Source organism: Ranitomeya variabilis, chromosome 1 (genome assembly GCF_051348905.1).
Source record: "Ranitomeya variabilis isolate aRanVar5 chromosome 1, aRanVar5.hap1, whole genome shotgun sequence".
Classification (NCBI taxonomy): domain Eukaryota; kingdom Metazoa; phylum Chordata; class Amphibia; order Anura; family Dendrobatidae; genus Ranitomeya; species Ranitomeya variabilis.
The window spans coordinates 14,809,327-14,831,603 of NC_135232.1; the positions used below are offsets into that span (position 1 = coordinate 14,809,327).

Consider the following 22,277-nt stretch of genomic DNA (forward strand, 5'->3'; position numbering starts at 1 on the left):
ATTCTGCAAGCTAATTATGCTTGCAAAACGCTAGTTTTCTGCGGGTATATGCATGCTAATTCTGCATGTGATATACCCGCGGCAAAAGGCGCAGAATTGCCGCGGAAATTTCCGCGGCAATTCTGCAACGTGTGAACTTAAGGTACCTTCACACGAAACGACATCGCTAGCGATCCGTGACGTTGCAGCGTCCTCGCTAGCGATATCGTTTAGTTTGACACGCAGCAGCGATCAGGATCCTGCTGTGATGTCGCTGAATAAAGTCCAGAACTTTATTTGGTCGTCCGATCGCTGTGTATCGTTGTGTTTGAAAGCAAAAGCAACGATACCAGCGATGTTTTACACTGGTAACCAGGGTAAACATCGGGTTACCAAGCGCAGGGCCGCACTTAGTAACCCGATGTTTACCCTGGTTACCAGCGTAAAAGTAAAAAGAACAAACAGTACATGCTCACCTGCGCGTCCCCCAGCGTCTGCTTCCTGACCCTTACTGAGCGCCGGCCCTAAAGTGAAAGTGAAAGCACAGCGGTGACGTCACCGCTGTGCTGTTAGGGCCGGAGCTCAGTCAGTGTCAGGAAGCGGAAGCCGGGGGACGCGCAGGTGAGCATGTACTGTTTGTTACCCCGGGACCTCGGCATCGTTGGTCGCTGGAGAGCGGTCTGTGTGACAGCTCTCCAGCGATCAAATAGCGACGCTGCAGCAATCGGCATCGTTGTCGCTATCGCTGCAGCGTCGCTTCGTGTGAAGGTACCTTTAGCCTTATAGTGCCATGCTCTCTCCATGTGCTTGAATCAGTTTGCCTGTAGCTGCAGGAGAGTTCACACCCTGGTGCTAATTGGTGGTCACTGAGCTTCAAAGGGTTTGTTCCTGGTTTTTAATTAAAGGTAAACATTGCATTGGTTTTTATGGCCTTCTGGAATGCATGCCAAGGGAGGGGGCCCAGTTCAGGAGGGGAGAGACATTTACTGGTAGTAATGGTAGATTCTCTAACTGGGTCGCTGTGAACAGTGGGGTACCGCAGGGGTCGGTATTGGGACCTATTCTCTTCAGCATATTTATTACCGATCTGGTAGAAAGTTTACACAGTAAAATATCGATATTTGCAGATGATACAAAAGTATGTAAAGCAGTCAATACAAAAGAAGACAGTATTCTGCTACAGATGGATCTGGATAAGTTGGAAACTTGGGCCGAGAGGTGGCAGATGTGGTTTAACAATCATAAATGTAAGGTAACATGGGAAGAAGGAATCAATATCACCATTACACACTGAATGGGAAACCACTGGGTAAATCTGACAGGGAGAAGGACTTGGGGATCCTAGTTAATGATAAACTTACCTGGAGCAGCCAGTGCCAGGCAGCAGCTGCCAAGGCAAACAGGATCATGGGGTGCATTAAAAGAGGTCTGGATACTGTTGTGAAATTGGATTCTGGGCTCCCCCGGTGGCCACTTGTGGAATTGAACTTGTGTGCATCATCCTCTCTGTTCACCTGCTCCTATCAGGATGTGGGAGTCGCTATATAACCTTGCTCCTCTGTCAGTTTCATGCCGGTCAACAATGTAATCAGAAGCCTTTCTGTGCATGTTCCTGCTACTAGACAACTCCCAGCTAAGTTGGACTTTTGTCCTTGTGTGTTTTTGCATTTTGTTCCTGTTCACAGCTGCTGTTTCGTTACTGTGTCTGGAAAGCTCTTGTGAGCAGAAATTGCCACTCTGGTGTTATGAGTTAATGCTAGAGTCTTAAAGTAATTTCTGGATGGTGTTTTGATAGGGTTTTCTGCTGACCATGAAAGTGCCCTTTCTGTCTTCCTGCTATCTAGTAAGCGGACCTCGATTTTGCTAAACCTATTTTCATACTACGTTTGTCATTTCATCTAAAATCACCGCCAATATATGTGGGGGCCTCTGTCTGCCTTTTGGGGGAATTTCTCTAGAGGTGAGCCAGGACTGTCTTTTCCTCTGCTAGGATTAGGTAGTTCTCCGGCTGGCGCTGGGCATCTAGGGATAAAAAAACGTAGGCATGCTACCCGGCCACTTCTAGTTGTGCGGCAGGTTTAGTTCATGGTCAGTATAGTTTCCATCTTCCAAGAGCTAGTTCTCATATATGCTGGGCTATGTTCTCTCGCCATTGAGAATCATGACAGTTTGACCGGACCAAAAAAGGGTTAAATTACTGGCTGAGAAAGGAGGGAAAAAAGAAGTCTGCTACAATTTTTTTTTTCCTCTAGTTCTGAGTGTGCTCTTAATTGAATCACTTGCTAGTCTGCCTATACTGCAGCCTTCCTCTCTTTCTCTCCTTCTAATCCTTGAATGGCTCTGTGTTCACCTGTTTCAAATGGATCTTCAGAGTGTAGCTACAGGTTTGAATAATCTCGCCACAAAGGTACAAAATTTGCAAGATTTTGTTGTTCATGCACCTATGTCTGAGCCTAGAATTCCTTTGCCTGAATTCTTCTCGGGGAATAGATCTCAATTTCAAAATTTTAAAAATAATTGCAAATTGTTTTTGTCCCTGAAATCTCGCTCTGCCGGAGACCCTGCACAGCAGGTCAGGATTGTAATTTCCTTGCTCCGGGGCGACCCTCAAGACTGGGCTTTTGCATTGGCACCAGGGGATCCTGCGTTGCTCAATGTGGATGCGTTTTTTCTGGCCTTGGGGTTGCTTTATGAGGAACCTCAATTAGAGCTTCAGGCGGAAAAGGCCTTGATGTCCTTGTCTCAGGGGCAAGATGAAGCTGAAATATACTGCCAAAAATTCCGCAAATGGTCTGTGCTTACTCAGTGGAATGAGTGCGCCCTGGCGGCGATTTTCAGAGAAGGTCTCTCTGATGCCATTAAGGATGTTATGGTGGGGTTCCCTGTGCCTGCGAGTCTGAATGAGTCTATGACGATGGCTATTCAGATCGATAGGCGTCTGCGGGAGCGCAAACCTGTGCACCATTTGGCGGTGTCTACTGAGAAAACGCCAGAAAATATGCAATGTGATAGAATTCTGTCCAGAAGCGAGCGGCAGAATTTTAGACGAAAAAATGGGTTGTGCTTCTATTGTGGTGATTCAACTCATGTTATATCAGCATGCTTTAAGCGTACTAAGAAGCCTGACAAGTCTGTTTCAATTAGCACTTTACAGTCTAAGTTTATTCTATCTGTGACCCTGATTTGTTCTTTGTCATCTATTACCGCGGACGCCTATGTCGACTCTGGCGCTGCTTTGAGTCTTATGGATTGGTCCTTTGCCAAACGCTGTGGGTATGATTTGGAGCCATTGGAGGCTCCGATACCTCTGAAAGGGATTGACTCCAACCCATTGGCTAGTAATAAACCACAATACTGGACACAAGTGACTATGCGTGTTAATCCGGATCACCAGGAGGTTATTCGCTTTCTGGTGCTGTATAATCTACATGATGTTTTGGTGCTGGGATTGCCATGGCTGCAATCTCATAACCCAGTCCTCGACTGGAGAGCTATGTCTGTGTTAAGCTGGGGATGTAAAGGGACTCATGGGGACGTACCTTTGGTTTCCATTTCATCATCTATTCCCTCTGAGATTCCTGAATTCTTGTCTGACTTTCGTGACGTTTTTGAAGAACCCAAGGTTGGTTCACTACCTCCGCACCGGGAGTGCGATTGTGCCATAGACTTGATCCCGGGTAGTAAATACCCTAAGGGTCGTTTATTTAATCTGTCTGTGCCTGAACACGCTGCTATGCGAGAATATATAAAGGAGTCCTTGGAAAAGGGACATATTCGTCCTTCGTCATCTCCCTTAGGAGCCGTTTTTTTCTTTGTGTCTAAGAAGGACGGCTCTTTGAGGCCGTGTATTGATTATCGACTTTTGAATAAAATCACGGTTAAATATCAATATCCGTTACCACTGCTTACTGATTTGTTTGCTCGTATAAAGGGGGCCAAGTGGTTCTCTAAGATTGATCTCCGTGGGGCATATAATTTGGTGCGAATCAAGCAGGGGGATGAGTGGAAAACCGCATTTAATACGCCCGAGGGCCATTTTGAGTATTTGGTGATGCCTTTTGGTCTTTCAAATGCCCCTTCAGTCTTCCAGTCCTTTATGCATGACATTTTCCGCGATTATTTGGATAAATTTATGATTGTGTATCTGGATGATATTCTGATTTTTTCGGATGACTGGGACTCTCATGTCCAGCAGGTCAGGAGGGTTTTTCAGGTTTTGCGGTCTAATTCCTTGTGTGTGAAGGGTTCTAAGTGTGTTTTTGGGGTTCAAAAGATTTCCTTCTTGGGATACATTTTTTCCCCCTCTTCCATCGAGATGGATCCTGTCAAGGTTCAGGCTATTGGTGATTGGACGCAACCCTCTTCTCTTAAGAGTCTTCAGAAATTTTTGGGCTTTGCTAACTTTTATCGTCGATTTATTGCTGGTTTTTCTGATGTTGTAAAACCATTGACTGATTTGACTAAGAAGGGTGCTGATGTTGCTGATTGGTCCCCTGATGCGGTGGAGGCCTTTCGGGAGCTCAAGCGCCGCTTTTCTTCCGCCCCAGTGTTGCGTCAGCCTGATGTTGCTCTTCCTTTTCAGGTTGAGGTCGACGCTTCTGAAATCGGAGCTGGGGCGGTGTTGTCGCAGAGAAGTTCCGACTGCTCCGTGATGAGACCTTGTGCTTTTTTTTCCCGTAAATTTTCGCCCGCCGAGCGGAATTATGATATTGGGAATCGGGAGCTTTTGGCCATGAAGTGGGCTTTTGAGGAGTGGCGTCACTGGCTTGAGGGGGCCAGACATCAGGTGGTGGTATTGACTGACCACAAAAATTTAATTTACCTTGAGTCTGCCAGGCGCCTGAATCCTAGACAGGCGCGCTGGTCGTTGTTTTTCTCTCGGTTTAATTTTGTGGTGTCTTACCTACCGGGTTCTAAGAATGTTAAGGCGGATGCCCTTTCTAGGAGTTTTGAGCCTGACTCCCCTGGTAATTCTGAGCCCACAGGTATCCTTAAAGATGGAGTGATATTGTCTGCCGTTTCTCCAGACCTGCGGCGGGCCTTGCAGGAGTTTCAGGCGGATAGACCTGATCGTTGCCCACCTGGTAGACTGTTTGTTCCTGATGATTGGACCAGTAGAGTCATCTCTGAGGTTCATTCTTCTGCGTTGGCAGGTCATCCTGGAATCTTTGGTACCAGGGATTTGGTGGCAAGGTCCTTCTGGTGGCCTTCCCTGTCACGAGATGTGCGAGGCTTTGTGCAGTCTTGTGACGTTTGTGCTCGGGCCAAGCCTTGTTGTTCTCGGGCTAGTGGATTGTTGTTGCCCTTGCCTATCCCGAAGAGGCCTTGGACGCACATCTCGATGGATTTTATTTCGGATCTGCCTGTTTCTCAGAAGATGTCTGTCATCTGGGTGGTGTGTGACCGTTTCTCTAAGATGGTCCATCTGGTTCCCTTGCCTAAGTTGCCTTCTTCTTCCGAGTTGGTTCCTCTGTTTTTTCAAAATGTTGTTCGTTTGCATGGTATTCCGGAGAATATCGTTTCTGACAGAGGGACCCAATTCGTGTCTAGATTTTGGCGGGCATTCTGTGCTAGGATGGGCATGGATTTGTCTTTTTCGTCTGCTTTCCATCCTCAGACTAATGGCCAGACCGAGCGGACTAATCAGACCTTGGAGACATATTTGAGGTGTTTTGTGTCTGCGGATCAGGATGATTGGGTTGCTTTTTTGCCTTTGGCGGAGTTCGCCCTCAATAATCGGGCCAGCTCTGCCACCTTGGTGTCCCCGTTTTTCTGTAATTCGGGGTTTCATCCTCGATTTTCCTCCGGTCAAGTGGAATCTTCGGATTGTCCTGGAGTGGATGCTGTGGTGGAGAGGTTGCATCGGATTTGGGGGCAGGTGGTGGACAATTTGAAGTTGTCCCAGGAGAAGACTCAGCTTTTTGCCAACCGCCGTCGTCGTGTTGGTCCTCGGCTTTGTGTTGGGGACTTGGTGTGGTTGTCTTCTCGTTTTGTCCCTATGAGGGTTTCTTCTCCTAAGTTTAAGCCTCGGTTCATCGGCCCGTACAAGATATTGGAGATTCTTAACCCTGTGTCCTTCCGTTTGGACCTCCCTGCATCCTTTTCGATTCATAATGTTTTTCATCGGTCATTGTTGCGCAGGTATGAGGTACCGGCTGTGCCTTCCGTTGAGCCTCCTGCTCCGGTGTTGGTTGAGGGTGAGTTGGAGTACGTTGTGGAAAAGATCTTAGACTCTCGTGTTTCCAGACGGAAACTCCAGTATCTGGTCAAATGGAAGGGATACGGTCAGGAGGATAATTCTTGGGTCACTGCCTCTGATGTTCATGCCTCCGATCTTGTCCGTGCCTTTCATAGGGCTCATCCTGATCGCCCTGGTGGTTCTGGTGAGGGTTCGGTGCCCCCTCCTTGAGGGGGGGGTACTGTTGTGAAATTGGATTCTGGGCTCCCCCGGTGGCCACTTGTGGAATTGAACTTGTGTGCATCATCCTCTCTGTTCACCTGCTCCTATCAGGATGTGGGAGTCGCTATATAACCTTGCTCCTCTGTCAGTTTCATGCCGGTCAACAATGTAATCAGAAGCCTTTCTGTGCATGTTCCTGCTACTAGACAACTCCCAGCTAAGTTGGACTTTTGTCCTTGTGTGTTTTTGCATTTTGTTCCTGTTCACAGCTGCTGTTTCGTTACTGTGTCTGGAAAGCTCTTGTGAGCAGAAATTGCCACTCTGGTGTTATGAGTTAATGCTAGAGTCTTAAAGTAATTTCTGGATGGTGTTTTGATAGGGTTTTCTGCTGACCATGAAAGTGCCCTTTCTGTCTTCCTGCTATCTAGTAAGCGGACCTCGATTTTGCTAAACCTATTTTCATACTACGTTTGTCATTTCATCTAAAATCACCGCCAATATATGTGGGGGCCTCTGTCTGCCTTTTGGGAAAATTTCTCTAGAGGTGAGCCAGGACTGTCTTTTCCTCTGCTAGGATTAGGTAGTTCTCCGGCTGGCGCTGGGCATCTAGGGATAAAAAAACGTAGGCATGCTACCCGGCCACTTCTAGTTGTGCGGCAGGTTTAGTTCATGGTCAGTATAGTTTCCATCTTCCAAGAGCTAGTTCTCATATATGCTGGGCTATGTTCTCTCGCCATTGAGAATCATGACAGGATACACATGATGAGAGCATTATACTGCCTCTGTACAAATCCCTAGTTAGACCGCATATGGAGTAATGTGTCCAGTTTTGGGCACCGGTGCTCAGGAAGTATATAATGGAAGTAGAGCGAGTACAAAGGAGGGCAACAAAATTAATAAAGGGGATGGGGGAAACTACAATACCCAGAGAGATTAGCAAAATTAGGATTATTTAGTCTAGAAAAAAGACGACTGAGGGGCGATCTAATAACCATGTATAAGTATATAAGGGGACGATACAAATATCTCTCCAAGGATCTGTTTATACCAAGGAAGGTGACGGGCACAAGGGGGCATTCTTTGCGTCTGGAGGAGAGAAGGTTTTTCCACCAACATAGAAGAGGATTCTTTACTGTTAGGGCAGTGAGAATCTGGAATTCCTTGCCTGAGGAGGTGGTGATGGCGAACTCAGTCGAGGGGTTCAAGAGAGGCCTGGATGTCTTCCTGGAGTGTAACAATATTGTATCTCACAGTTATTAGGTTCTTTAGAAGGACATAGATCTGGGGATTTATCCTGACGGAATATAGGCTGAACTGGATAGACAAATGGCTTTTTTTCGGGCTTGCTAACTATGTTACTATGTAACAGGTTATATTCCTCAGTATAAAGAGACTGAGACAGAGAGACCGACACAGCCGGACATTCTGCAATACACCCAACGGACGAGAGACAGGACTGCAGCCAATTCATCATGGCTCCATCACGAGGGACACAGATCTATCATTCTATAGGAAACAACCTAGGGGTGTTCAGTTCTGGTTGGAAGGAAACAGATCAGCTCCATTGCTAAACCATGGATACATTTGGAGAAAGCCAGGTTTGAGACCCGCTGGTCGCCTGGCTCTATGGAAATGTTCGGATAAGCTAGATTGTGACTTTCGTGTCAACTGGTCTTGTACCTCGTATGGACTCAATGGACTGTCACCTTGCCGTTACCTCCTCCCTGTGTGTTTACCACAGGTGGGGTAGCGACCCTGGGAGCTCTGATGTAACATCTGCCATTACCCCGGTGGGTCAGCGGAAGGGTGAGACTCTGTGATCTTAATCATCTTGGGGGAATTTTACCATTACTGTTCTGTGTGTTATCCGCCTGTTTTGCGGTTCACTAGAGCATTGCCACACTGTTTTACCCTCACCCTGTGTTGTCTGAATACTGTTATGCCCACGTTAACGGGAGACCGGGCGTTAGGCAGGCTCCTAATGAGTGCAGGAGAAATGAGATGCTGTGGTCTTCTGGCTCCTCTCTGTAGCAGTATACCCGTGGCATCATGACAGTTGTAACATTTCTTTGATATGACTTGTGTTTTTTGATAGAACAAAATAGAAATTAGGCAAAAATTTTGAAACTTTCGCAATTTTAAAACTTTTGTCACACAAAATAATTAACAAATAACATTTCGCACATGCCTACTTCACTTCAGCGCAGTTTTTAAAACATAATTATCTTTGTAAGTAAATTATAATATTGACCAGGGATTTCTCACATTTGAAGTGACTTTTAGGGGCCTTTATAATAGCAAATACTCAAAAGTGACACCATTTTAAAAACTGCACCTCTCAAAATCACATCCAATACATTTAGGAACCCTTCAGGTGCTTCACAGGAACTAAAGCAATGTGGAGGGGAAAAAATGAACATTTCCATTTTTTCAAAATTTTTTTTACATTAGAACAATTTTTTTTATTTTCATAAGGGTAACAGGAGAAAATGGACCACATTACTTGTGCAATTTCTCCTGAGTACGTCGATACCCCATGTGTGGGGAAAATTACTATTTGGGTGCATAGTAGGGCTCGGAAGGGAAAGAGCTCCATTTGACTTTTGGAGCGCAAAATTGGCTGGTATAATTAGCGGACACCATGTCGCGTTTGGAGGGCCCCAGATGTGCCTAACAGTGGATTCCCCCCACCAGTGACCCCATTTTGGAAACTAAAACCCCTCAAGGAATTAATCTAGATGAGTGGTAAGCACCCCTAAATATGGGGTATCGGCGTACTCAGGAGAAATTGCAGAACAAACTGTTATGGTCAATTTTCTCCTGTTATGCTTATGAAAATGCAAAATTTGAGGCCAAAATTTAAATTTGTTTATTTTCACATCTCAACGTTATAAACTTCTGTGAAGCACCTGGGGGTTCAAGGTGATCGCCACACATCTAAATACATTCCTTGAGGGGTCTAATTTGCAAAATAGGGTCACTTCTGGGGTCCTCTGTTTAGACACATTAGGGGCTCTCCAAATGGGACATGATGTCCACTATTGATTCCAGGAAATTTTACATTGAAAAAGTCAAATGACGCTCCTTCCTTTCGGAGCCCTGCCGTGCGCCCAAACAGTAGTTTTCTCCCTCATATTGGGCATCAGCGTACTCAGTATAAATTGCACAACAAATTGTATGGTGCAACTTCTCCTGTTACATTTATGAAAATGCAACATTTGGGGCTGAAATAAAATTTTTGTGGAGAAAATTTGATTTTTTTTATTTTCATGGCTCAACAATATAAATTTCTGTGAAGCACTTGAGGGTTCAATGTGCTCACCACACATCTAGATCAGTTCCCTGAGGGGTCTAGTTTCCAAAATGTTATTACTTGTGCGGGATATTCACCTTTTAGGCACATTAGGGGCTCTCCAAATTCGATATGGCATCCGCCAATTGTTCCAGCAAATTTTGCATTAAAAAAAGTCAAATGGCGCGCCTTCCCTTCCGAGCTTTGCCATGTGCCAAAACAGTAGTTTTCTCCTTCATATGGGGTATCGGCATGCTCAGGAGAAATTACACAAATTTTGGGGTCCTTTTTTTCCTGTTACCCTTGTCAATATAAAGAAAAAAGTGGATCTGAAGTAAATTTTTTGTGAAAAAAAGATAAATGTTCATTTTTTTTTCCCACATTCTAAAAATTCCTGTGAAGAATCTGAAGGGTTAATAAACTTCTTGAATGTGGTTTTGAGCACTTTGAGGGGTGCGGTTTTTAGAATGGTGTCACTATTGGGTATTTTCTGTCATATAGACCCCTCAAAATCACATAAAATGTGAGGTGGTCCCTAAAAAATGGTTTTGCAAATTTTGTTAGAAAAATGAAAAATCGCTGGTCAACTTTTAACCCTCATAACTTCCTAGCAAAAAAAAACAAACAACTTTGGTTCTAAAATTGTGTTGATGTAAAGTAGATATGTAGGAAATGTTATTTATTAACTATTTTGTGTGACATTTGCGTGATTTAAGGGCATGAAAATTAAACGTTGGAAAATAGCGAAATTTTCCCAAATTTCTTTTTTTTCCACAAATAATATCAAAGAAATTTTACCAGTAACATGAAGCACAATATGTCACAAAAAAAACAATCTCAGACTCAGTGGAATCCGTTGAAGCATTTCAGAGTTATTACCTCATTACCTGACAGTGATCAGTATTGTAAAAATTGGCCTGGTCATTAAAGTGCCAACCACCTTCGTGGGAAAAGGGTTAACAAAGGTAAAGGAAAACTAAATCTGTGCTTCCTAAATTATTAAGAAGAGGTGTGAAGATGGCCCTGTTATTCATCGGTGCACCGCCGGACTCTACAGGAGCAGCCGCGCCATCACCGGACGCTTCTGTTTTGATATGGACATTGGATAAAGCTTCACTGCATCGGAGACTCTACACGATATCACACACCGGTCATCATCATCACCACACGCCGGTCATCATCATCATATATGCCGACCGTCGTCATCATTATGACAATCACATGTTGGTCGTTATCGTCATCATCATCATCACATGCCAGTCATCATCCTCATAATCATCACATGACAGTCATCATCCTCATAATCATCACACACTGTCCGTCGTCGTCATCATCATCACACAACGGTGATCATCATAATCACACTCAGGTCGTCATCATCACACGCCGGTCGTTGTCATCATAATCACATGCCTGTCGTCATTATAATCATCATCATCAACACGCGCAAGTTATCGTCACATGCCATTCGTCATCATCATCATTATGTTCACCATCATCACACACCGGTTGTCGTCATCATTGTCATAAAAAAATATTAAGATCAAATATTGGGGTTTTTATAGATTCAATAGTGATGGGACATTCATTTTCAACTTCAGTACTAATCGGGCAAGAATATGGATATTTTCTCATAGCTGTGACCCCTGTCTATAAGCCCCAAATCAAAAGTGGCCAGATAACGGACACAAGCCAGGTCATGTTTACCATCTATGGAGAGGTAAAATTGTGATTAAAAAATTTGACAGCGATCTCAACCTTCTGCGATCGTCTGGAGGGAAGACATTGTTAACGTTGGGAATTTCATAAAATCCTGAAGGGCTGAGAACATCCCACGACCCGACCCACGTGAGGTCATAAAGGGAGGGGGTATGGGTGTAACACAGGTGCTCATAAAAGGTCAAGGCAAATTAGGATCTGTGTTCAATGCTAAGGAAGATACATATCAGTGTAGGCGTGATCTCATTAACCAGACGTTTTCAATACGATTTCTTCCATCCGCTGAGCTGAGTCATATCCATGTACAGAGGAGGAAGTTTCTCCGTTAATACCTTTTATTTTATGTAACTTTATATGATGTATTGTTTTTATTGTTTTGTCCTCTTTGTAAAATCTTTCGTAGATTTTTATAAACATTGCCTGTGTGGCCCATTCAAGAAACTTAAAATAAAACCAGGTTCCTCGCATCATGTTCTCATACACTTTATACAGTTAATAGCCCTCTGTGTCTGTACTGCTACACACTTAGGCAGGTAACTGGTTCATGCAGCTTTACATGAACACCCGAGCCTTACACTATGGCTGGTCCGAACAACTAAAGCAATTGTTACCATCCACCTCTCGTGTCTCCCCTTTTCCTCATAGATTGTAAGCTTGCGAGCAGCAGGGCCCTCATTCCTCCTGGTATCTGTTGTGAACTGTGATTACTCTTATTCTGTAATGTCTATTGTCTGTACAAATCCTCTCTAAAATGTAAAGCGCTGCGGAATATGTTGGCGCTAAATAAATAAAATTATTATTATTGCCTATTGTTCTTGATTAAATATAAAATGTAATCGTTCTGTTCTATTGCTCTGTAAACTGCACCCTGACGCCATAGGCGACCAGGCGTCCAGTCAGCCTGTATAAAAAAAAAAGAACACTGGTGGTAGCAGTGAGTAGTTCTTGGGTTATCAAGGTAGTTAGCAGTGACCTCACCAGGATATATGCATATTCTGGTCATCCTCATCATCATGCCGGTCATCATCACACAGTGGACATAATTACACGCAGGTCATTCTTACATACCTGTGGAAACATCTAATGGAATCTCCTCCTTCCCGTCACTCACACACGGCGGCTGATCCCCCCTCGTCACCGCTTCTTCTTCTGTCTCATCCTTCACTTTAATGTTAGTCAGATCTTCCTCCTGATATATCAGATGTAACAATCAGCACAATACAAGAAACCACCAAAATATGTGACCTCCATGACTTCGGTCAGAAATGTTCCCCGGTTAAGTAAAATATTTTATACTTTGATTATTTAGACAATTAAATCTACCTATATACTAGTGGCCAAAATTGTGGATACACTTCAAATTTTTGTCATTATTTTAAGATTTTAGCATGCAATCAAAGGGTTTATAACAATAATTCCACAAGTAGTCTAAAGTACCTTAGAACACCTCTACATAGAAAAAAGGTTACCATAATACAAATATCTCATTGCTTCTATAAGAACAGTGGAATGGCTGGAATATCATGTGCATTCTAATATGTTATTTTCATGCGATCCCTATGTGTTCTTTCTTTAGTAGCATGCAGGGTATCCTTTAGCATCGATAACATCTTTGCATCTGCTTGGCATTGATTCAACAAGACTTCTCAGGTTCTCTGTGGTTATAACATGGCCCCAGGAACTGAAAACAGCTGCAATCACTGCCTGTTTATTGCTCGGTCGCTTACTAGAAACCAATCGCTATAATCCTGACCACAGATTTTCGATAGGGTTCAGATCAGGACTGTTTCCTGGCCATGAAAGCACAGAAATTTGTTTGCTTTCAAACCATTTTAGACGTTGCCTTGCAGTGTGACATGGTGCTCCATCCTGTTGAAAAATAATTTCGGCTTGTTCCTTGACAAAGTCACGAATTGATGGGATGAGCTTTGGTTCAAGAACATCATGAATGTATTTCGGGGCATTTACAGTTCCCTCAAGGACCTGCATTCTCCCAATTCCATGCCAGGACATACAACCCCATATCATAACACTCTCAGGATGTTTCATTGTAGCTGTCATACACTCTGGAAGACAGTCTTCCTTTGGCCTTCTCCGAACATAACGCACTCCGTCACTACCAAAAAATTATGTTCTCGTTTCATTGCTCCAGATTACGTTCTTCCAATCTTCAGTTGTTCAGCTAAGATGTTCTTTAACCCAGGAAATTCTCTTACTTCTCTGTTTAAGATTTAGGAATGGCGTTTTCATTGGGGTTTGTGCTTTCAGACCGGCATCAAGTAATCAGCGACGTACTGTTCTATCCGACACCGAAACTCCTCCATAGTGCAAGAACTGGTTGAGTTCCTTGGCTGATGCTCTTCTGTTTTGCAAGGCTAACCTATCAATCCTTCTGTCTGTTTTTGGAGATGTTGCCTTTTTCCTTCCTCTCCCACTCTTAGTTTTGAAGCTACAACTAACAGTAAATCGTGAACACAGCTTTTGCCCTCCAGAAGCAGTGACTCCACCACCCATCTTCCTAGCAATTTCTCTGAAACTGTATCCCTCCTTCTTCAAAACGATAGCCATAGCTCTGTTTTTTGGAGACCAATTAGACCTCTTTGTGGCTGGCATGATTAAAATCTTCAAAAAAAAACAATAATTTTGGAGTTTTTGAGCTCAAAAATAGACATTTATAATTATTCAGTTACAAATTTAAATATTAATAAAATACAAGAAATAAAAATTCTCAATAGTTTGTAATGAAATTAATGCCTGTAGGACCCATACTGAAAGGATCAAGTGACGACTTGACTGTAGCTTTACAACACTATTTTTAATTTAATATGGACATAAAGAAAAGTTCACATATAAATAAGAATGTATGAATTCTACTCACAGAGAACGAAGTCCAGTATTTCTTGTCAAAATTATTAAAACTACTGACAAAATATCAAAAACAAGTCTCCTAATATCTTTAGTAACAGATTGCGTGCCTGGGCTATAAGTCTATTTACGTAATCAAGCAAGTAAGATCGCCGAAAGTTCCAGAAGTCTCAAAAATGATTAGAAACTTCATGTGTATCCACAATTTGGGCCACTTGTGTAGATACCTTTAATAATTTTATATTTTAGTATTATTTTTTAAGCGTTATTGATTTTATGAATAACACAGGATGTTGTCTCTGATATAGAGGTGTCTGTGTGTTAGGCTTTCTTTTGTTTTTTTTAATCTCTAGTTAATTGGACAGAGCCAGATTCAAGAACTTCTGCGGAACCATAATTTATTACTTTGTTATTGCCAATTAAAATGCTTTCTTTCCCCAATTAAAGTAGCTTCTCTCTTAGGTAATGTAAGAAGCCATTCCTATTTTTCTTATCTCTGTGGTTGTAATAAAAACTTGTGACTGGGCATTCGAGACTCAGACAAGCCTGTACACTAACAGACATCGCTTGTGTGCTCTCGTCTCCGATCGATCGACTCTCTGATTTCATCAAAACTGGCAAATGTGTGACACCTTTTGAGTTTCTCATAAAGCTTTCCATACAGGTTTCCACATCACTCTATATACAGATCCGGTACAGGGCTCAGCACCGTCTACCTGATGATCCTCTTGGATGTTGGGATTCTCCTCTGGACAGTCCTGGGGATACAGAGGACGGGGACATCTCTCTGGTGGATTTCTCCTCCTGGATCCATCTGTAGGAAACACACAGTGATGGAATAGATTGTGTCATGTGATGATGAGATGATGGGAGTAGTAGTAGGTGACCACAGCCCAGACATGACAGTCTCCCCTCCTCACCGTGACCGGCCCATATTGCGATCGCCTCTTGTGCTCCATGTATAACCTCAACCTTAATATCAATCAGATCTTCACCCTAAAAAAGAAAAATGTAAGATGAGCTCAGGTCCCATCACTTCATGGTCAGATGTTGTGGGGGCTTCAGTGTCATCTACCTGATGATCCTCCGGGATGTTGTGATTCTCCTCCGGACAGTCCTGGGGATACAGAGGACGGGGACATCTCTCTGGTGGATTTCTCCTCCTGGGTCCATCTGTGGAGACACACAGACTGAATACATGACCTGCCATGTATCTGTCTATATATGAGACACTGCTCTCAGAACCGGTAATTCTAGGTTTATGTATCAGGGACTAAATTACATTGTTGTGGTCCTCACCACTGGTACCGAGGTTCCAGCACATTGTGGCCCCCAAGTATGAAGAAGTGATAATCAGCGAGGCCAAAGCCTAATGTTCTCTGCTCTGCCCTGGAGGATGAGAACCCTGAGGAGGGGGACAGAGAAGATCCTCGTCAGTCAGATCGAGGAGCCGCACTAAGAAACACAACTTCTCCAAGTTTCCTCTCCACCAGGGATGGAATCACAGAGGAGCTGGAGAAAGCTCCACATTTCTATCCAGCGGTTTCTTCTCTCCTAATTCACCGTTATGGAGATTGGGGGAAGGACGGTTACCATTTACCAGTGATTGTTTTCTGAGAGCTCATGACATCACCATGAGGACACGGCCTCCCTGCTGGATAGGATCCTCTGGGATCACTCTAAAGGTACCTTCACACTGAACGATATTGCTAGCGATCCATGACGTTGCAGCGTCCTGGCTAGCGATATCGTTGAGTTTGACAGGCAGCAGCGATCAGGATCCTGCTGTGCCATCGTTGGTCAGTGAAGAAAGGCCAGAACATTATTTCGTCGCTGGATCTCCCGCTGTCATCGCTGGATCGGTGTGTGTGACGCCGATTCAGCGATGTCTTCACTGGTAACCAGGGTAAACATCGGGTTACTAAGCGCAGGGCCGCGCTAAGTAACCCGATGTTTACCCTGGTTACCAGCGTAAACGTAAAAAAACCCAAACACTACATACTTACATTCCGGTGTCCGTCCCCCGCCGTCGGCTTCTCTGCTCTGTGTAAGCGCCGGCCGGCCGGAAAGCAGAGCACAGCGGTGACGTCACCGCTGTGCTTTCCGGCTGGCGCTTACACAGTGCAGAGAAGCACAGCGCCGGGGGACAGACACCAGAATGTAAGTATGTAGTGTTTGGGTTTTTTTACGTTTACGCTGGTAACCAGGGTAAACATCAGGTTACTAAGCGCGGCCCTGCGCTTAGTAACCCGATGTTTACTCTGGTTACCCAGGGACCTCGGCATAGTTGGTCGCTGGAGAGTGGTCTGTGTGACAGCTCTCCAGCGACCACACAGCGACGCTGCAGCGATAGGGATCGCTGTCTAGATCGCTGCAGCGTCGCTAAATGTGACGGTACCTTTAGAGAAGAGAACCTGCCCGTCCTGCTATTAATAGACGAGTTACTGTGCTTTTATTCTTCTTTAGCCCCTTCACTACCTTTAACGTATAGGTACATCCTGGCAATCGTGACAGCAATCTCCGCTGGAACCTCGGCTTACGTGATAACCAAGACCAGTCCATCAATGCCAGGAGCGATGCCCAAACTGCAACATTTAGGAGGCTGGGAGAAGGAGTTCCCTCTCTCTTCCGATCGGCACCATCGCTAGGGCCCAATAGTCGCCATGGCAACCTTGATTGCAGAGACGGTAGCCTGTTGGACCATGCCAGAAGCGCGGCCTAAGGGGCTTCTGTTAGTGCAGCACTGACAAGTATAATGCATTGTCGCGCATTATACCAGTGATCGGAGTAAAAAAAAGTTACAGTCCCATTTTGGGACGAAGTAAAAAGGTTAAAAAAAAGTTTAAAATACTTTTACAATTTGGATAATTAATTAGAGGTACCGTGCTACAAGTGCCTGAGAAAATTAACCAATATCACCGTACCTAATGTCACAAAAAACCAATTGCACTACCTGGTACACACTACCAATATGTGTATCGCAAAGGTTACCTTATAGACCAGTGTTCCCCAAGTTCGGTCCTCAAGAGCCACCAACAGGTTGTGTTTTCCGTATTTCCTTAGTGTGGCCCAGGTGATGGAATTATTGCCTGTCTAGATGATGGAATTCTCACCTGGGCAATACTAAGGCAATCCTGAAAACATGACCCGTTGGTGGCTCTTGAGGACCGAACTTGGGGAACACTGTTATGGATAATAACCAAACAACTACTCCTTAGAATGCGCCGGTATATGCTCACATCCTAGTAAACAATATGAATATAGGTGTAATTATTGTCTATTACTGGGTTTACATACCTTCTAAGTCCCAAATTGTGACTCCTAGGTTGAAGGATTGGCAAGTGAGTTTCCCCTTAGATAGGTAATGAAGCTTATACAAGGCGCTTGGTGAATTGCTGCAGGATGGATCCCGTTCTGGATGATATAGGAATATGCTTGCACCCGCCGGTGCTGGCTGAGGCAGGATGATTGTTCGTACAATCTAAAGGGTGGAGGTGCACCTCTCGGTGCTAACCGCAACAGGCAAAGGGTTGTAGTGCTGGATGGAGGATATATGTCTCCCAGCAGGATACGATTTGGCCTGGTTTTTCCCTAAGGTTGAGGACCTGCAGGGATGTCATGATCACATGATCAGCCCATGTGATAGGTACCTCACCTGTGGGTGTAGTTATAGTCTATGCAATGGAGTTTTTTTTTTGTTTGGCACTTGTTCTGTGTGAGGAGCTAGGCTGGAGTGAGCCTGAATTGTTTTTTTGTCAGTTTACATATACTACCAAGACTGATAGCAACCCTGGGAATGGCACCTGGCGGACGCCGCTAACCAGGCAGCCGCTTAGTTAAGGCTGTCCCGTGCAAGCGTGAGTCTGAGACCAGTGGTTCTCCAAGCTGGAGTAAGTTTGTTTTTTTCTCTTACTTTCTGCCACTGACTGTTCAAAGTGTTAATAAACCACTGAAGTTTATGCATCAAATGGCCAAGTTCTCCAAAAAATATGACATATTTGTCATAGGAGATTTCAACTATCCAGACATTTGTTGGGAATCTCTCTCAGGCAAAACTAACAGGTCAAACAAATTCTTATCCTCTCTTGCTGACAACTTTATCTTCCAAAAGGTAGGGGAGAAAACAAGGGGATCTGCTACCTTGGATCTAATCCTTATAAACATGGAGGAAATGGTTGAGGAGGTAAGAGTGGCTGGGACCCTAGGAGGTAGCGACCATGCTATTTTAGAATTTTGGATAACTAGAGAAGGAAGACCTGTGAAGACTCAGACATCAAGGTTAGATTTCAGAAAGGCAGATTTTAAGGGACTCCAAAAGAGAATCGGAGGGATCCATTGGCTGGATATCCTTAAGGGCAAAAATGTCCAGGAAGGATGGGAAGTCTTGAAAAATGAGATTCTCAAAGCACAATCGTTAACAATTTCGAAAAGAGGGAAGAATAGGAAGCATTTAAGGAAACCAGGATGGATGAACACAGAACTTAAACACATGCTAAAAAGGAAAAAAGAAATGTTTATCAAATGGAAAGAAGGAGGCATATCTAAAGAAGAATATAATGCTGTCTGCAAAACCTGCAGGGCACAAATCAGACTAGCTAAAGCTGACAATGAATTAAAGGGCGCCGCCTCCATTTCCTCCCTGAACGTCCACGGCGCCTGCGCTGTAAGTTTTTTTTATCGGGCATGCGCAGTTTGCGCTGCCCTTCGAACTTACAGCGCAGGCACCGGGGACGTTCAGGAAGGAAATGGAGGCAGCGCCCGGAGGCCCTGAGTGAAGGCTGGGAGGCGTTTGTGTCAGGGGGGAAAAGACATGCCCTCCTGACAAATTCAGGTATGAGAGGCACATTATAAAAGCGTTTATTTCAGCGTTTGCAGGGACCCGAACTAAAAGAGCCACCTTGACAGAATGCAGCATTAGAGCTGCACAAGTGGCTCTTTTAGTTAAAACCGCCTGGGGGGGGTGACAGGTTCCCTTTAAGGCTTGCAAGAGATGTCAAAAGCAATAAAAAAGGATTTTGGGGATATGTCAAAAGTTAAAGAAAAGTCAAAGATGCTATAGGATTTTTACAGGATTTAAATGATAAAATGGTAGGATGTTGAGAAGGCCGAACTTTTAAATTCTTATTTTGCATCTGTTTTCTCTCAGAAAGGAAATGTAACATCAACTGATTTTCACTGTCCTATTAAGGGAAGAATCCAGGATATCTTCTATAAACAGAAAGATAGTGTGGAAACACTTAGCTACCATAAATGAATTCAAGTCTCCAGGTTCAGATGAATTACACCCCAGAGTACTGAAGGAGATAGCAGAAGAAATTTTTGAACCACTCTCCATAATCTTTGAAAATTCTTGGAGAACAGGAGAAGTCCCAGAAGACTGCAGAAGAGCAAATGTAGTTCCTATCTTCAAAAAGGGGAAGAAGGTGGACCCAGGGAACTATAGGCCGGTGAGTCTGACATCTATACCAGGAAAGATCTTTGAATAAATTATTAAACAACATGTAAGTAAGTACCTGGATAAGAATGAAATGATTAAACGGAGTCAGCATGAGTTTGTAACCAATAAGTCATGTCAGACTAACTTAATTTCCTTCTATGATGGAATCACTGACTGGGTGAATCAGGGAAATTATTATTATTTATTGTTATAGCGCCATTTATTCCATGGCGCTTTACATGTGAGGAGGGGTATACATAATAAAAACAAGTACAATAATCTTAAACAATACAAGTCATAACTGGTACAGGAGGAGTGAGGACCCTGCCCGCGAGGGCTCACAATCTACAAGGGATGGGTGAGGATACAGTAGGTGAGGATAGAGCTGGTCGTGCAGCGGTTTGGTGGATCGGTGGTTACTGCAGGTTCTAGGCTTGTCGGAAGAGGTGGGTCTTCAGGTTCTTTTTGAAGGTTTCGATGGTAGGCGAGAGTCTGATATGTTGTGGTAGAGGGTTCCAGAGTAGGGGTGATACGCGAGAGAAATCTTGTATACAATTGTGGGAAGAGGAAATAAGAGGGGAGTAGAGAAGGAGATCTTGTGAGGATCGGAGGTTGCGTGCAGGAAAGTACCGGGAGACGAGGTCACAGATGTATGGAGGAGACAGGTTGTGGATGGCTTTATACGTCACGGTTAGGGTTTTGTACTGGAGTCTCTGGGCAATGGGGAAATGCTGCAGATATAGTATATCTTGACTTCATCAAAGCATTTGACAAAGTATCTCACACAATCCTTATTGAAAAATTGACTAAGTATGGAATGGACAAGGCAACTGTTAGGTGGATTCATAACTGGCTTAGTGATCGGACCCAAAGAGTGATCGTAAATAGCTGCACATCCAGTTGGAAGAATGTCTCAAGTGGGGTACCACAGGGCTCTGTCCTGGGCACTGTATTGTTCAACATCTTTATCAATGATTTACAGTAGATGAAGGAATTGAGGGTACACTGATTAAATTTGCTGATGACACAAAGCTTAGAGGGATAGCTAATACTAGAGAAGAGAGAGAGGGGATTCAAAAAGATATAAACAAACTGGAGCAGTGGGCAGCAACTAACAGAATGGTTTTTAACAGGGAAAAATGCAAAGTACTGGGCAATAAAAATGAAAAAAGCATATACAGAATGGGAGGAATAGGGCTAAGCAACAGCACATGTGAAAAAGACTTGGGTATACTTATAGATCACAGACTGCACATGAGTCAGCAGTGTGATGCAGCAGCAAAAAAGGCAAATGCAATTCTGGGATGTATTAACAGAAGTATACAGTCTAGATCACGTGAAGTCATTATTGCCCTCTACTCCTCTTTGGTCAGACCTCATCTGGAATACTGGGTCCAGTTTTGGGAACCACATTTAAAAAAAGTTATCAACCAACTGGAGCAAGTTCAGAGAAGGGCGACCAGAATGGTGACCGGTCTGCAAACCATGTCCTATGAGGAACGGTTACAGGATTTGGGAATGTTTAGCTTGCAAAAAGAAGACTGAGAGGAGACTTAATAGCTGTCTACAGAGATCTCAAAGGCTGTCACATTCTAGAAGGATCATCTTTATTCTCATTTGCACAAGGAAAGACTAGAAGCAATGGGATGAAACTGAATGGGAGAAGACACAGATTAGATATTAGAAAAAACTTTTTGACAGTTAGGGTGATCAATGAGTGGAACAGGCGGCCACGAGAGGTGGTGAGTTCTCCTTCAATGGAAGTCCTCAAACAGAGGCTGGAGACATCTGTCTGGGATGATTTAGTGAATCTTGCTTTGAGCAGGGGGTTGGACCAGATGACCCAGGAGGTCCCTTCCAACTCTACCATTCTATGATTCTAGAAGTTTGGACTGAAAGCCTGTGCGTTGCCTCATTTCTGCAGCCCTGCCACTGCCTACCAGACCAAATCCCTACAATACATTGAATGTAAATGAAAATGTTATTGCTGAAAATGTCATCTTGTACAGCAAGTAACAAGCAGCCATACAGCTCCATCAGCGGAAAAAAAAAAAGTTATAGCTCTCACAGTAAAGCGATGCAAAAACAATTATTTTTTCTATAAAATTGTTTTTATTGTGTAAAAGCTACAAAAGATTAAAAAACTACATAAATGAGGTATCGCTGTAATCGTACTGATCGGAAGAATAAAGCTGCCTTATCAATTTTACCACACGGTGAACAGCATAAAACAAATTATTGAATTGCTGATTTTTGCTCATTCTGCCTCTGAAAAATCTGAATAGAAAGCGATTAAAAAAATGTCAAGTGCCCCAAAAATGTACCAATAAAAACTTCAACTCATCCCGCAGAAAACAAGCCCTCACATGACTATGTTGGCAAAAATATATGAAAATTATAGCTCACAAAATATGGCATTGCAAATTTTTTTTTTTTTTTTTTTTACCAATAAAAACATTTTTTAGTGTGTGACTATATCCAAACAGAAAAACCTGATATATATCTGGTATCGCTGTAATCGCACCGACCCAATGAATAAAGTAGTCTAATCACTTATACCGCACGAGAAACGGCGTAAAAAATAA

At 43.7% G+C, this 22,277-nt stretch overlaps 2 protein-coding genes across 2 annotated transcripts in view; both read right to left on the reverse strand.

Moving 5' to 3' along the window:
* The window catches only part of LOC143793598 (uncharacterized), a 29,773-nt gene extending 14,308 nt beyond the window's left edge, over positions 1 to 15,465 (reverse strand). Inside the window, exons 1-4 of the mRNA XM_077280665.1 lie at positions 15,331 to 15,465; positions 15,176 to 15,251; positions 14,972 to 15,069; positions 12,459 to 12,579 (exon numbers count right to left, since the gene is read on the reverse strand). Of these exons, the coding sequence (XP_077136780.1) occupies positions 12,459 to 12,579; positions 14,972 to 15,069; positions 15,176 to 15,251; positions 15,331 to 15,465 (430 nt within the window). The remainder of the gene's footprint in view (positions 1 to 12,458; positions 12,580 to 14,971; positions 15,070 to 15,175; positions 15,252 to 15,330) is intronic.
* LOC143793496 (uncharacterized) overlaps positions 1 to 22,277 on the reverse strand; it is a 606,170-nt gene that overhangs the window by 575,657 nt on the left and 8,236 nt on the right. The gene's annotated exons all lie outside the window — the stretch shown is intronic.